This window comes from Erinaceus europaeus, chromosome 16 (genome assembly GCF_950295315.1).
Source record: "Erinaceus europaeus chromosome 16, mEriEur2.1, whole genome shotgun sequence".
Lineage (NCBI taxonomy): Eukaryota > Metazoa > Chordata > Mammalia > Eulipotyphla > Erinaceidae > Erinaceus > Erinaceus europaeus.
Genome location: NC_080177.1, coordinates 69,174,109 through 69,188,626, shown reverse-complemented (window position 1 = coordinate 69,188,626; position 14,518 = coordinate 69,174,109). Strand labels below are relative to the sequence as shown.

The following is a 14,518-nucleotide window of genomic DNA, read 5'->3' as shown; positions in this document are numbered from 1 at the left end:
GGCTGAGATGACAGGAAGGAATGGGAAAGAGGATAGCACCACCTCTCCTTGTCCCTAAGGCGAGAGCACACAGCTACCCGAGTCCTGGAGGAGGTTGTGGCCTGGTGGGTGGGTGGGTGGGTGGGGGGTACAGCTCCTTCAGGGGGCCAGACTGCTGAGGAGGGTGGTGAACTGCAGGGCCCGCCCCACCAGCTCTGCCACACACTGTGCCATCTCTTGGGCCGCAGAGCCAGATGGATAGCCCAGGGCAGCGCCCTTAACAGCCAGCACAGTGGCCCGCAGTGCCTGGCCCAGGGCTGCACCCACAGCCCCAACCTGTGCCCGCAGAGGAGCTGAAGCTGCCAGGCGGCCCAGGGTGTCCCCGATGAACACCAGGCGGTGAGCAGCCACCACCACCTGTTTGCCATGGGGCACGAAGAGGCGCGGAGGCTGGTTGGCACGGGTGCTGGACAGCAGGGCTGCCACAGCTGTCTGCAGGGCTGAGTAGTGGCTCTGGCACTGCCCCGCATAGAAGTGCAGGAGCTGGAGGTCTCCGGAGGGCAGAACCAGCGGCTCCCCGGGGGGCGGGGCCTCCTGAGGGTCAAGAGGGTAGAAAGACTCATCAGTGCCACTTCCTCCCACACTTGCTCTCTCCCTCCCTCCTTCTAGTCCTCACCTCTTCCTTTCTCTCTGAGTGCTCTCTCTCTTTAATCTTTTTTTTTTTTGCCTCCAGGGTTATCGCTGGGGCTGGGTGCCAGCACTATGAATCCACTGCTCCTGAAGGCTATTTTTCCCATTTTGTTGCCCTTGTTGTGGTTGTTAGTGTTCTTATAACTGTTGTTGTCGGGTAGGACAGAGAGAAATCGAAAGAGGAGGGGAAGACAGAGGAGAAGAGAAAGACATGTTGACACCTGCAGACCTGCTTCAGCGCTTGCAAAGCACCCCCCCTGCAGGTGGGGAGCTAGGGGTTCAAACCAGGATCCTCATGCCGGTCCATATGCTTTGCACCATGTGCGCTTAACCTACCGCGCTACCACCCAGCCCCCTCTCTCTTTAATCTTCAGGTTATTGCTGGGGCTCACTGCTGGCACTATGAATTCACTGCTCCTGATGGCCATTTTTTCCCATTTTATTGGATAAGACATAGAGAAATTGAGAGAGGAGGGGGAGATAGGGAGAGAGGCACCTGCAAACCTGCCTCACTGCTCGTGAAGCGTCCCCCTGAAGGTGGAGATCTGAGTGCTCTCTTTTTAGCTCTCCTTACCTCAGCCCATCAGATACCTTAAGACTTTTGGGGCCAGGCCATGGTGGGTGTACCCAGTCAAGTGTGCATATGACTATGTGCAAGGATCCAGGTTCAGGGCCCCAGGTCCCTACCTGCATGGGGAAGCTTAACAAGAGGTGGAGTAGTGCTGCAGGTGTTTTTCCTCCCCCATCTCCCCTCTCTACTCAATTTTTAAAAATTATTTATTTCCCCTTTTGTTGCCCTTGTTGTCTTATCGTTGTTGATGTCGTTGTTGTTGTATAGGACAGAGAGAAATGGAGAGAGGAGGGGAAGACAGAGAGGGGAGAGAGAAAGACAGACACTGCAGACCTGCTTCACCAGCTGTGAAATGACTCCCCTGTAGGTGGGGAGTGGGGGGCTCAAACCGGGATCCTTACGCTGGTCCTTGTGCTTTGAGCCACATGCGCTTAACCCGCTGTGCTACCGCCCAACTCCCAATTTCTGTGTTTTTTTTTTTTTTTTGGACAGGACAGAGAAATTGAGAGGAGAGGGGGGATCTGCTTCACCACTTGTGAATTCCGCCCCCTCCCCCCCCGCCCACAGGTGGTGAGCCAGGGGCTTGAACCAGGATCCTTGCATGAGTCCTTGCATACTTCATACTGTGTGAACTTAACCTAGTGTGCCACTGCCCGACCCCCCTCAATTTCTCTGTCTATAAAAACAACAGCAACATTAGATTCTCTTTTTTCTTTTCTATTCCTTTAAAACTAGAGCACTGCTCAGCTCTGGCTTCTGGTGGTGGGGGTTGAACTCTAGGACCTCAGAGCCTCAGGCTTGAGAGTCTTTTGCAGAACCCTTATGCTGTCTCCCCGGTCCCTAGCAATATTAGATTCTTACATAGTGCAGGAAAGTACCCAGGCTTGGTGTCAGGATTCAAACACTTTCAAAAGTCTCTGAATGGCTTTGCTTCCATATCTCTAAGATGGGCACTGTAGTGCTGTATTCTCCAACACAGTCATAATGTGGACCTTGTAGATCATTTACAGTCTTCTAGTAGCCACATTAAAAAAGATCTAAATGGGGCAGGGTAGATAGCATAATGGTTATGCAAAGAGACTCTCATGCCTGAGGCTCCAAAGTCCCAGGTTCAATCTCTTGCACCACTATAAGCCAGAGCTGAGCAGTGCTCAGAGAAAAAAAAAAAAAAAAAATCTAAAGGGAACAGGGACATAGCATGGTGGTCATGTAGAAGACTTTCATGCCTGAGGCTCTGAGGTCATAGGTTCAATCTCTGGCATCACAGAGCTGAGCAGTGTTCTGGCTAATAAATAAATGGTCAGAAAATGGCACAGTGGATAAAGCCTTGGATGCTTCAGCATAAGGCCCCAAGTTCAATTCCTGGCAACACATGTGCCAGAATGATACTCTGTTTCTCTTTTTTTCTCAAGTAATTAAAAAAGAAAAAAAATTAAAAAAGCATACAGGGGCTGGGAAACAGCTCACCCAGCAGAGTGCATGCATCACTGTGTGTGAAGCTCTGGGTTTGAACCCTGGAACTTCATGGGAACACTCCATGGATGCAGCGACTCCATGGATAATGGAGCAATGCTGCAGTATTTCTCTTCTCCTCCATCCTTAGGAAATAAAGAATGAAAAAAAAAAATGGGGGTGAGGAGTCCACTTAGTAATATTGTACATTCATGTGGCCCTGAATACAAATACCGCATGAAAAAAAAGGAGGGAGTCGGGCAGTAGGTAGCACAGCAGGTTAAGCGCAGGTGGTGCAAAGCATAAGTATCCCGGTTCAAGCCCCCAACTCCCCACCTGCAGGGGAGTCGCTTCACAGGGCTTCACAGGTGGTGGTGAAGCAGGTCTACAGGTGTCTGTCTTTCTCTCCCCCCCCACCCCCCGTGTCTTCTCCTCCTCTCTCCATTTCTCTGTCCTAACAACAAGGACATCAATAGCAACAATAATAACTACAACAATAAAACAAGGGCAACAAAAAGGAATAAGTATTAAAAAAATTTTTTAAAGAAAAAAAGGAATAAAAGAAAAAGAAATTGATGTATTTTTCCAAACTCTATTGTATTTTCAAAATATTGTCAATATAGAAATCATTGAGACATTTTTTTCATACTAAAATATGGTGTGCATTTTAAAGGTAAACACACTTGTTTCTTTCTTTCTTTCTTTTCCTCTCCTTTCTTCCTTTCTAACTAGAGGACTGTACAGCACTAGTTTATAGTGGTACAGGGGATTGAACCTGAGACTTTAGAGCCTCAGGAATGAAAGTCTGCATAACCATTATACTATCTCTCTTGCCTAGTACAGCACATTTCAATCCAGGCTAGTCACATGAGAGTGCTCTGACAGCCACAGGTGGCTAGCCTCTGTCCAGGTAGGCTGTGGTGAAGGCTGACTGAAGGGCTGAAGACCAGACGCTATGTCAAACATTGGCTGGGGACTAACTGTGGCTGTGATTCTCCCTGGTACGCAGCTCACAAGGTCTGCCGTGGGTGAGTACCCCATAAGTGATAGTCATGGTAAGAACCATTCTTTCTAGGCTCAGTTGAGAAGAATACCTCATTATCCTGAGGCCCGAAGAAACCAATGCCCTCAGAGTCCCTGGATTCTGAGTGGTGGGGCTGGGATGGGATTAGGCATGAGGTCTCTTAGGAACCCAGGAATGCACAGTCGGACTGGGCCTCAGCTCTGCACTAGTTCAGACCATCTTTCTGCTCTCCTGCCTGCTGAGTTTCTTGATTCCTTTCCAGCACATTCTTTCCCCTCTTTCTGGATTCCTGATCCCCTTTGCTAAGTCCCAGCTCCTTCTGGGTGAATCCTAACTGCAACAGTCCCTTCATGGAACTCTTGCTGTGTCTGGTCCCTTGTATGGTCCTGTTAAGAATACCCACCCGGGGTCGGGCAGTAGCAAAGTGGGTTAAGCCACATGGCTCTAAGTGCAAAAACCAGCACAAGGATCCTGATTCAAGGCCCCTGCAGGGGGAAGGGGGGTCACTTCACGAGTGGTGAAGCAGGTCTGCAGGTGTCTATCTTTCTCTCCTCCTCTCTGTCTCTTCTCTCTCCATTTCTCTCTGTCCTATCCAACAACAACATCATCATCAATAACAACAATAATAAGCACAACAACGACAAAACAAGGGCAACAAAAGGGAAAAGAAAATAGCCTCCAGGAGCAGTGATTTGTGGTACAGGCACCAAGCCCCAGCAATAACCATGGAGATGAAGAGAAAAAAAAAAAAAACCACCCAAGTTCCCAATCCTCTTTCCCTCAGCATGACCCACTAGGTTACCTGCTGCTCTGGCAGCCCCCTCTGTGGTTCAGGATCTTCTGGGACGTTCTTGTCCAGGGGCCTCGATCCCTGAGCTTTATCCAGGCCCTGCAAGAGGGTTGGGGGTCTCAATGTAGGGCTGGGGGAGAGTGGTGGCTCCTCGCCTTCCTGTCCCTCCTTAATTTTCCTCCTCCTCCTCTTTATTTGTTTTTTGGTAGAGACAGATGTAGATAATGAAAAAGACCACAGCACCAAAGCTTCCTTCAGTGCAGTGGGGTCTGGGCTCGAACCTGGGTCTCCTGCACAGCACAGCAGTACACTATCCAAGTGAGCTATTTTGCTGGCTTTCTTTCTTTCCTTTTCTTTGCCTCCAGGTTTATCACTGGTGCTTAGAGCCAGCACTACAAATCCACTGCTCCCTGAGGCTATTTTTCCCATTTTGTTGCCCTTGTTGTGGTTGTTATTGCTGTTATTGTTGTTGGACAGGACAGAGAGAAATAGAGAGGGCAAGACGGAGAGAAGGATAGACACCTGCAGACCCGCCTCACCACTTGCAAAGCGACCCGCCTGTAGGTGGGAAGCTGGGGGCTGGGACCCTGATCCTTACACCAGTCCTTGTGCTTTGCCCACAAGCGCTTAACCCGCTGCACTACCGCCCAGCCCCCTGGCTCCTCCTGCCACCAGAGTTTGCAGTCTCTGGCCTGGGAGAGCTCTGGCAGCAGTAAGAGGACCTAAGGACCCCAGGTGGCTTTGGGGAGGGGTGAGGCAGTGGCACCGGTGGTGTGGTCAGTAGCCAGCGCCCCAGCGCAGGGTGAAGGGGAGCAGGAACCCCCTGCCACTTCTCCAGGCCAGCATGGAGCTCACCTTCAGGTGGACATAGTCATAGTCCTCCGCCATGGGGATGCCCTCATACTCATTATGCTGTCCGGCTGAGTCGGGTTCTACTTCCTGGACCGCTGGGTCCCCCTCGACCTTGGAGCCCCCGTAGCCAGGCAGGCGGGGCGGGGGCGGGGGCAGAGGCCGGTCCTGGATGCTGCCCTTGCGGCCTGGAGCGGGAGACGGAGCCGGGGAGGCGCTGGGGGTCTCCGAGATGGGCAGGGCGGGCAAAGGGCGGCGAGACAGACTCTCGGCCGAAGGCAGCCGTGGCCGGTGTGGTGGCGGGGGGCTTCTGGCCAGGAGCTGGGCCAGGGTGTCCAGGTTAGCGGGAGCTGAGGCTCCTGAGGTTTCTGGAGGAGGCGCCTCGGGCCCCAGCAGAGGCACATCGTAGATGGCCTCTGGGTCGCTGCCCCCCGCTTCCCCGGAGGCAAGCAGTTCCTCCGGCGCTTCATACAGGTTGAGAAGGGCCGAGGCCCGCTTCAGGTTGGAGGGGGAAGCGTAGAGGGGGGGCCCTGGTTCCCGGTCCCCCTCACACTCCACATCTGGCTCCAGCTCGGAAGGTGGCTTTGGGTTCAGAGGCACGTCATAAGGAGCTTCATCCTCGCCTGGGTATTGCGGGGCCGCTGGGCCCAGAGGATGGGAGAAGGAGGCTGGGGAGTCATAGGGGTCACTGGAGGGCACTCGGAGGGCGGTAGGGGGCACATCGTAGACCTGGAAGGGGAGACGCTGGTTACCTTTGGGGCTGGAAAAGGGACCCACCCTGAGGACTGTCTTGCTCCTTGAGCACCTCACCTCCAAGGATTCTCCACGACCAGCCAGTTGGCTGCTTCTGCCTCTGGGGATTTTGTAGATGGGGTCCGGGGAGAGAGAGCAAGTGCCAGCCAGAGGACCTGAAGTAGGACAGGGCCGAGCTGGGGGTGGCACCACATATACCTAGGGGTCAAGACAGGTGGGGAAGTCAGGAGTGGGGATCCAGGAACCCAGATGACAGGTGTCCTGCAGGGGCTCACATCGACCCTCCTGAACCAGTGGGAAAAGGACTGGTGGACAGGCAATGGGGTGCTGTGGGGGTGGGTGGCTGCAGCTCTCACCTCCTGGTCCTCCTTGCTGTGCTCAGGGACCGGGTATGGGGAGACCGGCTGGGCGAGAGGTGCCTGGGAGAGACTAGGCGTGGGGCCGGCAGGAAGGAGCTTCACTCTGTTGGCTGGCACGATGCCCTGCTGGCCACGCAGGGAGCAGAGGCACCAGCCGTCCAGCCCACTGGCGCCCTCCCTCTGCAGCACTTGGAGAACGTCCCCCCGGCGAAAGGACAGTTCCTGGGGGGACTCGGCTGTGTTATCATAGAGTGCCCGGGCCAGCTGTGCCTGGTGGGGAGAGGGGTCTTTACATACACAGCAATTCCTGTGACTCAGAGCTCCTGAGTGCACTACTTCTCCAAGCTAAAGACTGACCCCCCCACCCCCGCACCAGCCTTTCCTTACTGGGCCTCCAGTGTCACCTCTGCAGAACATGTCTAGAACTGGACAAGCTCATTCCCACCTTAAGGGCTTTGCACTTGCTGTTTCCTTTACCCAGACTACCCTCCCCCGACTCTTCATCAGACTGACCCCACTTTTCTATTTTTCCCCTTTTATTGCCCTCATTCTTAGTGTTTATTGTTAATTATTGTTGTTATTGCTGTCGTTTGATAAGACAGAAAGAAATCGCAAGAGGAGGGGAAGACAGAAGGGAGAGAGAAAGACACTTGCAGACCTGCTTTACCACTTGTGAAGCGATAGCCCTGTGGGTGGGGAGCTGGGGGCTTGAACCGGGACCCTACACCGGTCCTTGCGTTTTGCTCCATGTGCGCTTAACTCGCTGTGCTACTGCCCGGTCTCTCTCTCTCTCTCTCTCTCTCTCTTTTGGCCAGAGCACTGCTCAGCTCTGGCTTATGTGTGTGGAGGATTGAACCTGGGACTTTGCAGCCTCAGCCATGAGAGTCTCCTGGCATCACCATTATGCTATCTACCCCCACCTTTCATTTCTGTTGAAAAGTTTCTTCTCCTGGATTCAAGCCTCAGGTATCCATCTGTGGAGGAAGGAGGCTTCATGAGTGATGGAGCAGTGCTGCAGGCGTCTCTCCCCTCTTGATCAAAACAGAGAAAGGAGAGGCTGCTGCTGGGAAGGGTGGAGTGGTGCATGCACTGAAGCCCAGTGGCAAAAATAAACAAAAGACTTTCATGCCTGAGGCTCTGAGCTCCCAGGTTCAGTCCCCAGCCCTACCATCAGCCAGAGCTGAGCAGTGCTCTTATAAAAACAAAGTAAAAATAGGAAATAAATTTCTTCTCAAAGAAGTCCTCACTCCTCTCCCTACCCTGTTCTGTGACTGTCTCCACCCATTCTTTCTTTCACCATACCTTATACTGTTGGCATCCTTTTTTTTCCCCCCACCAGGATTATCACGGGGCTCAATGCTTGTATAGTCTATAAGTCTGCTGCTTCCAGTGGCCACTAAAAAAAAGCAGAGTGCTGACCTAGTGTAGTGGCTCTGCACATGGGCTCTGGGGCAGAAGGGCTTCAGGTTCAAACCCCATTCTCATCAGAAGCCAGAGGTCCACCCCTCTGGTTAAAAAAAGACGGCAGGAGTTGTAGCCCTCTTATCCTATGGTTTTGGTCAGTGTTTCCTTTTTTTTTAGGTTTAATTTTTTAAATCTTTATTTATTTATTGGATAGAGACAGCCAGAAAATGAGAGGCAAGGGGGTGATAGGAAGGAAGAGACAGAAGGAGACACCTGCAGCCCTGCTTCACCACTTGCAAAGCTTTCCTCTTGCAGATGGGGACCAGGGGCTCGAACCCGGGTGCTTGCACATTGTAACATGTGTGCTCATTCAACCAGGTGTGCCACCAGCCAGCCCCCAGTGTCTCCTTTCTATAAATAAAAAAATTTTTAAAGGGGGGGGGGGTTGGGCAGTAGCACAGCAGGTTAAGTGCACATGGTGCAAAGGGCAAGGACGGGTGTAAGGATCCCGGTTCCAGCCCCCGGTTCCCCACCTGCAGGGGCGTTGCTTCATAGGCGATGAAGCAGGTCTGCAGGTGTCTGTCTTTCCCCCTCTCTCCATTTCTCTGTCCTATCCAACAATGATGACATCAATAACAACAATAAAACAAGGGCAACCAAAGAGAATAAATAGATATTTTAAAAAAGAAAAGACAGTGAGAAATAGGCTGAGAGACACCTACACCTTGCTCTGCCACTCATGAAATTCCTCCCTTCAGATGGGGGCCGGGCCTCGAGCTCACGTTCTCACACGTGATGTGTGCGCTTTACTGGTTGTGCCACCATGTGGCCCCTCTATTTACTAGTGTTTATATTTATTTTGGATAGAGACAAGAAGGGGCTGAGAGGGAAGGAGGAGACACTTGCAGCACTATTTCACCACTTGTGAAGCGTCTTCCTGCAGGTGGGGACTATTGGGCTTGAATCTGGATCCTTATTTACTGTAATATGTGTGTTCAACCCAGTGTGCCATGGCCTGCTCCCCCCCCCCCCCGACATCTACTTTATATGGGAAGTCTTGTGAGAACAGGCACTACTGTACTCCTGGCCCCTGCAACAGGGACTGAGCTTGAGACAGACTCTCTTCTCAGACAACATGCTGAAGGGATTTCCTCCAAAGTCTCTTGCATGGGGGAAGTCCTACTAAGGTCTCCTGGGAGGAGGCACAGTGGCCAGAGCACTGGGCTGCAAAGCACGGGCTCCCAAGTTCAATCCCCAGCATCCCATGTGTCAGAATGATGCTCTGTTTCTCTCTCTCTCATTAATAAACAAATAAGTCCTAAGAAGCAGCAGCAGCTCTGTCAGCATCACTCATATGCCAAAGTGGACAGTCAGCAGTGTTAGACACCCCCTTATTCAGAGAGACAGGGGGAGTCCAGACCAGGTAGGACCTGGATTTGATAAGGAAGAGAAACCAAAGCAAAGGTTTTGTTCTCGGTCAGGGTAAATAAGGTTCTACCAGGAGTCGGGCAGTAGCACAGCAGGTTAAGCGCAGGTGGCACAAAGCGCAAGGACCGGCATAAGGATCCCGGTTCGAGCCCCCGGCTCCCCACCTGCAGGGGAGTCGCTTCACAGGTGGTGAAGCAGGTCTGCAGGTGTCTGTCTTTCTCTCCCCTCTGTCTTCCCCTCCTCTCTCCATTTCTCTGTCCTATCCAACAACGACGACATCAATAACAACTACAACAATAAACCAACAAGGGCAACAAAAGGGAATAAATTAAAAAGAAATAATAAGGTTCTACCAGAAGAGGTTGAAGTTGCCATGGAGAAGGAAAAATCACGTGCTTGATGTGTGCGTGGACAGAGATAAACACCGACCACCCAAGAACAAACACCATCAGCCCGTTTCCAGCTCTGCCTGGTGGGGATCCCTAAAGTCATGTCCTTTCAGACTCATGTGCTTAGGTGACAAACCACAGCTAAAAGTGCAGATCACACACTTAAGACATGTACATGTCTCTGCCTCAACCAATTCCTTTCATTTTTTTAAAAAATTTTTATTTGTTTATTATTGGGTAGAGACAGAGACTGAGAAAGGTGGAGGAGATAGGGAGAGACACCCACAGCCCTGCTTCACCACTAGTGCAGCTTTTCCCCTGGAGATGGGGACCAGGGTCTTGAACCTGGGTCCTTGCGCACTGTAATGTGAACACTTAATCAGATGCACCACCAACTGGCCCCTCTCCTTTCACTTTTACCGCCTCAGAAGGGAGGGGCCGGGAGTTGGGTAATAGCACAGCGGGTTAAGCGCAGGTGACGCAAAGCGCAAGGACTGGCATAAGGATCCCGGTTCGAGCCCCTGGCTCCCCACCTGCAGGGGAGTCGCTTCACAGGTGGTGAAGCAGGTCTGCAGGTGTCTGTCTTTCTCTCCCCCTCTCTGTCTTCCCCTCCTCCATTTCTGTCTTACTCAACAACAACGACATCAATAACAACAACAATAACTACAACAATAAAACAAGGGCAACAAAAGGGAAGAAAGAAAGAAAGGAGGGGCCATCATTATCCTACTGGGAGAAGGAATAGACCAGAGGGGGTAGCATTATTACCCAGCCCCGCAGCTAGTCTGTTGCTTGGTGGGACGTGACCTCAACTCGCCTGCTTTATTCTGCAGCCTGTGAGCGCCACTGCCTCTCCACAGTCACAAGCCTCAATCCCCCTCACGTTAGTAATCGTGGTTAAGTCAAGTGGGCTTGTGACTCAAATATGACTCAGACACACAGGAGGGCTCTCTACTCTATCCAACTTTCCTCTGCTGGTGACTTCTCAGAGGATCTGGCTCCAGTATGTCCTGCAGCTGAGTCAAGCACAAGCCACTTACAGCAGCAAAGTATTTTTTGCTTAGGTTATGTTTGTTAAGGGAGCGCACCTCCCGGTGGGTCCCAGGCAGCTGCGGCTTCTTACAGAAGTGGAGTCGAGCAGCAGGCTTGCTTTCCCAATCACTAAGCAAATGACTAATTCAGTCAGGAAACCTGGAGGCACAGCCCTCTGGCAGGCTGCACCGGCCACCAGGCCCGGGGAGGATGCCTCGCTCAGCCAGGATGGTTCCCTTAGGTGGTGAGTGTGTCCAGCCCTTTGTGGCAGCTGAGTGCCACAACAAACTGTTTTCTCACTGGCCTCCAAATGCACCCAAACCCTTTTCTGCTTCCAGCCTGGCTTTTAAAGCAGGTTGCACTGCAGAAAGGAAACACGCTGGGCAGCTGACACCAGTTTCTGATGACTCCATCAGCTTCTTTTGAACTGTATATATACCCAGGGGGCTAAGATAACAGTCCTGAGTGGCCCATATGATGGCACAATGGACTGAACATTGGTCTCTCAAGCATGAGGTCTTGAATTCAAACCAACCCCAGCAATGCATGTGCCAAAAAGATGTTCTGACTCTCTCTTTCCTTCCTAAATAAATTAAACAAAACAAACAAACAAAAAACAACAAGAAAATAACCCGCCCCCCGCCCCTGCATAGCTCTGATGCAGACAGGTCAGGGCTTCAGTCCTGGTTTTGCACTCTTTTCAGCTGGATGACTCTGGGCAGACTGTTGAGCCTTTCTGAACCTTAGCTTCCTCTGTAGAACCCCATATCTGAATATTCACCTTCAGATGATAACATTACCCTTGAAGTGTGTTTGTAAGGACTGAATCAGGCACTGCAACAAACAAAACAGGCCAAGGCTTGGCATGTGATCAGTTGTCAATACATGCTATTACTAGGATCCTATGCATCAAACTACACCTTCGAGTAACAAGAAAAGTCTCTCTCCGGGACTACCAAGTTAACTAGCTCCCGAGTCTGTGAGTCTGTACAATTCTGTCTGAGCACCACTTTTACTCAGGCTTCCCGTCTCCAGCCCCCAGCCAGGGTCTCTTCTCACCACCATCCATATGGAGAAACTCAAAGGAGGCTGGACTGAGGAGAGAGAACTGGAGGTCAATGAACCATGTGTCTTCCTAATCCCTAACCTCCCTCCCCAGGGAGAGCAGGTGGCAGGGAACAGGATGCTTAGATCCAGACACCAGGAGGGAAGGACTGCAAGCAGAGGTGTGGCCACACAGGGCTCCTCCCAGCCCTTGGTTTGAATTCTACCCAATGGGGCCAAGCCCTCGGGCCTTGCAATTTAGGGAACCAGGGCCAGAACTGTCCATAGACGGAGGGTTGATGGGTGTGGTGGCCAGGCTCTCCCTCAGGGGGACCCAGCTTACTGGTGAAGGAGTGGCTGTCTGAATGGGGGGTTTGGCAGTGGGCCACCAGCGTTCTTAGAGGCCTCCTCCCTCTGTCCCATCATGCCAGCTGTCTCCTCCCTTTGTCCCCAGTCCCCGGAAAGTGGCCAGAGGCGGGCTGACATCACTCCCCTCCTCTCTGCTCCCCCTCCCTCTTTTGCTCTATGTCTCCCCTTCTCCCATCCCTTCTGGTGGCTTACTTCTTCCCACCCGCTGCTTCCAGTCCCCTCTCAGCCTTTTTTGGCTGCTCAGTCGCTAGCCCCCAGTGGCCCTGTGTTCCCGCCCACAATCAAGTAGCTTTGACTCAGGTAGACTTGCCCCCAGCCCTCCATCCAGGGCCAACCTCCAGAGAGAAAAAGGGAGAGAATGGAAAGGGGAGGAGAGGGGCATCTCAGACTCTGAAGGGGGAGAGAGGGAAACAAACAAACAAACAAAAAAAAAAAAAAAAGAGAGAGGAGAGGGTCACTGGAGCCAGAAGGGACCGAGGAGGAAAACAAAGCGAGACAGAGGGAACTGGCAGGAGTGCAGGGCTGGCCGGCGGTGGAGGTGTCCGGCTCACGGCCTCCTCTCCCTGATGGACTCACCGACGTGGCTATGGCCATGGCCTTGGCCTCCCGGGCGCCCTGCTCCAGCCCCGGCTCGGTGTCGCGGACTCAGCTGCGGCTGCCCCGCACCATGGAGGCGGCTCCCCGGCCGCGGCGCCTGAGTCGTGGCCTCCGAGGAGGTTGGAGGAGGAGAAAGAAAACACCACAAAAGTCCCCAAATGGGAGGCAGCCTGGCCGGGCAGGAGGAGGAGCGGGGCGTGCCGGGGCGTCGCTGCGGGACCTCATCCAAGGGCGCGCGCCCCGCGCTGTCCCCGCGGCCTCCCCCAGCTGGCGTGGCCCGAGCTCCCTTCCCCGGCGACCGGGCGAGCAGGCGGGGGCCCGGGCTGCGCTCGACGCCGCCAACCGCTCCGCGCGGCCCCGAGGGCAGGGAGCAGCCGCCCGGGCGGTCGGGCCAGACAAGCAAGTTTTGGGGCCAAGCCTCTCCACCCCGGGGCCGCGCCGGGGAGCGGGACTCCCAGGATGGTCGGCGTGGCCCCGGGCACTGCACGGGGCCCGGCTCGAGGGACCTTCGCTCCTCTCCAACTCGCCCAGGTTGGGGCAAGGAGGCCGGGCAGGCGCCAAAGGCAGCCGACAACGTGTCTGCCCGGCCAGGTCCCGCCGTGGCAGCTTCCGGCCCGGACCCCCGCACCCCTGCTCTACACGGCCCGCGACGGCGCTCCCCACCTGCGCGCCGCACAGCCCGAAGGGGCGGGACGGCTCCCCAAGCGCTGGGAGGGGCGGTGCGGGTGTGGGGGGGAACCCTGCCTGCGCCCCTTCTGCCCCTGCGCGCAGGCCGGCTCCCTCCTCGGGTCCCGCCCCCTCTGCTCACAAGCACCCCGGGGCTGGGCCCCAGTGCTCCCAGCTGCACCCTGGAATCTCTGGGAAGGAAGGAAGAGCCCACAAAGCAGAAAGGAGCCGGTCGGGGTCCAGTGGCCCGGCTCGGAGCGGGGGACCCGGAGAAGGCGGGGGACGCTCCGGGCCGCGCGTGGTCCCCAGGCTCCCCGCTCCCAGCTCGCGGCCCCCCTCCCCGGGCTCCCGGCCCTCACGATGCGCTCCCCCTCCGCTCCGGCGCGGGGATCTGTCCCGGGATTAAGAGAAAAGAGGGAGGGGAAAAGGGAGGATAAGGGAGGGAAGGGGCGGAGGAGAAAGGAGGATGAACCCTTCTAAAGCGGGTGTAGAGTTTCAGCAAAGGACCCTCGGCCCGAAGTGCACGCCCCCTCCCGGCTGGGGTCCCGGTGGCGGCGGGGCTGGGGGCTCGGCTGAGTTCCCTCGTGGACTTTCCATCTCCTGCCGGTTCTGCCACGCTCCACTGTCTGCCTCCAGGGCATTAAACACCCCCCCCTCCCGTCTTTCCCTTCTGGGGAGGGCGCTCCCTAGTTTCTGCGCTTCTAGGAGCCTCTCTTCTTCTTTGGGGCTGCTTCTGCAGTGGCGGCCTGGTTAGCCTGGGGCGGGCGGGCAGGCTGGGCTGGGCACGCATTGCTCAGAGGCAGGTGAAGCCAGGGAGTCTGGCTCCCCAGCGGCCCGCACACTCCTCTGCTAGTCCCGGCCTGTCCCCTGCTGCCCTCCCCCACCTTCACTCTTGGCTCCAGCTGCCTGGAGCAGTCCTCGGAGGAGCCCAGAGAGGACTGCACCCACTGAAGGGGGCGGCATCCTTTCAGAGCAGCTGGGACCCCGCCCTCAGGGAGTTAACAGAAAGGACAGAGCTCTAGGGGGCTTGCACTTTTCCAGTGTGTGACAAGCCCTCAATGTCTCTGCCTTTGTCCACCTCCCCGCGCTGGGGGTACTGGGGTGGGGGGTGGGTGTGAGGGA

The 14,518-nt window shown here is 54.6% G+C and overlaps 1 protein-coding gene across 3 annotated transcripts; it reads right to left on the bottom strand.

Moving 5' to 3' along the window:
- EFS (embryonal Fyn-associated substrate) lies at window positions 1-12,874 on the bottom strand. 3 transcript variants are annotated; one of them, XM_007536541.3, is made up of 6 exons: window positions 12,710-12,874; window positions 6,465-6,737; window positions 6,166-6,306; window positions 5,362-6,084; window positions 4,519-4,605; window positions 1-573 (listed from the first exon to the last, which is right to left on the bottom strand). In XM_007536541.3, exons 1-6 carry the CDS (start codon window positions 12,725-12,727, stop codon window positions 139-141), a joined length of 1,677 nt encoding a protein of 558 aa, XP_007536603.2. In that variant the 5' UTR covers window positions 12,728-12,874; the 3' UTR covers window positions 1-138. The 3 variants fall into 3 exon arrangements, with proteins under 3 accessions (XP_007536603.2, XP_007536611.2, XP_060031302.1); XM_007536549.3 differs by lacking the exon at window positions 6,465-6,737; XM_060175319.1 differs by lacking the exons at window positions 4,519-4,605; window positions 6,465-6,737.
- Between the last annotated feature and the right edge of the window lie 1,644 nt (window positions 12,875-14,518).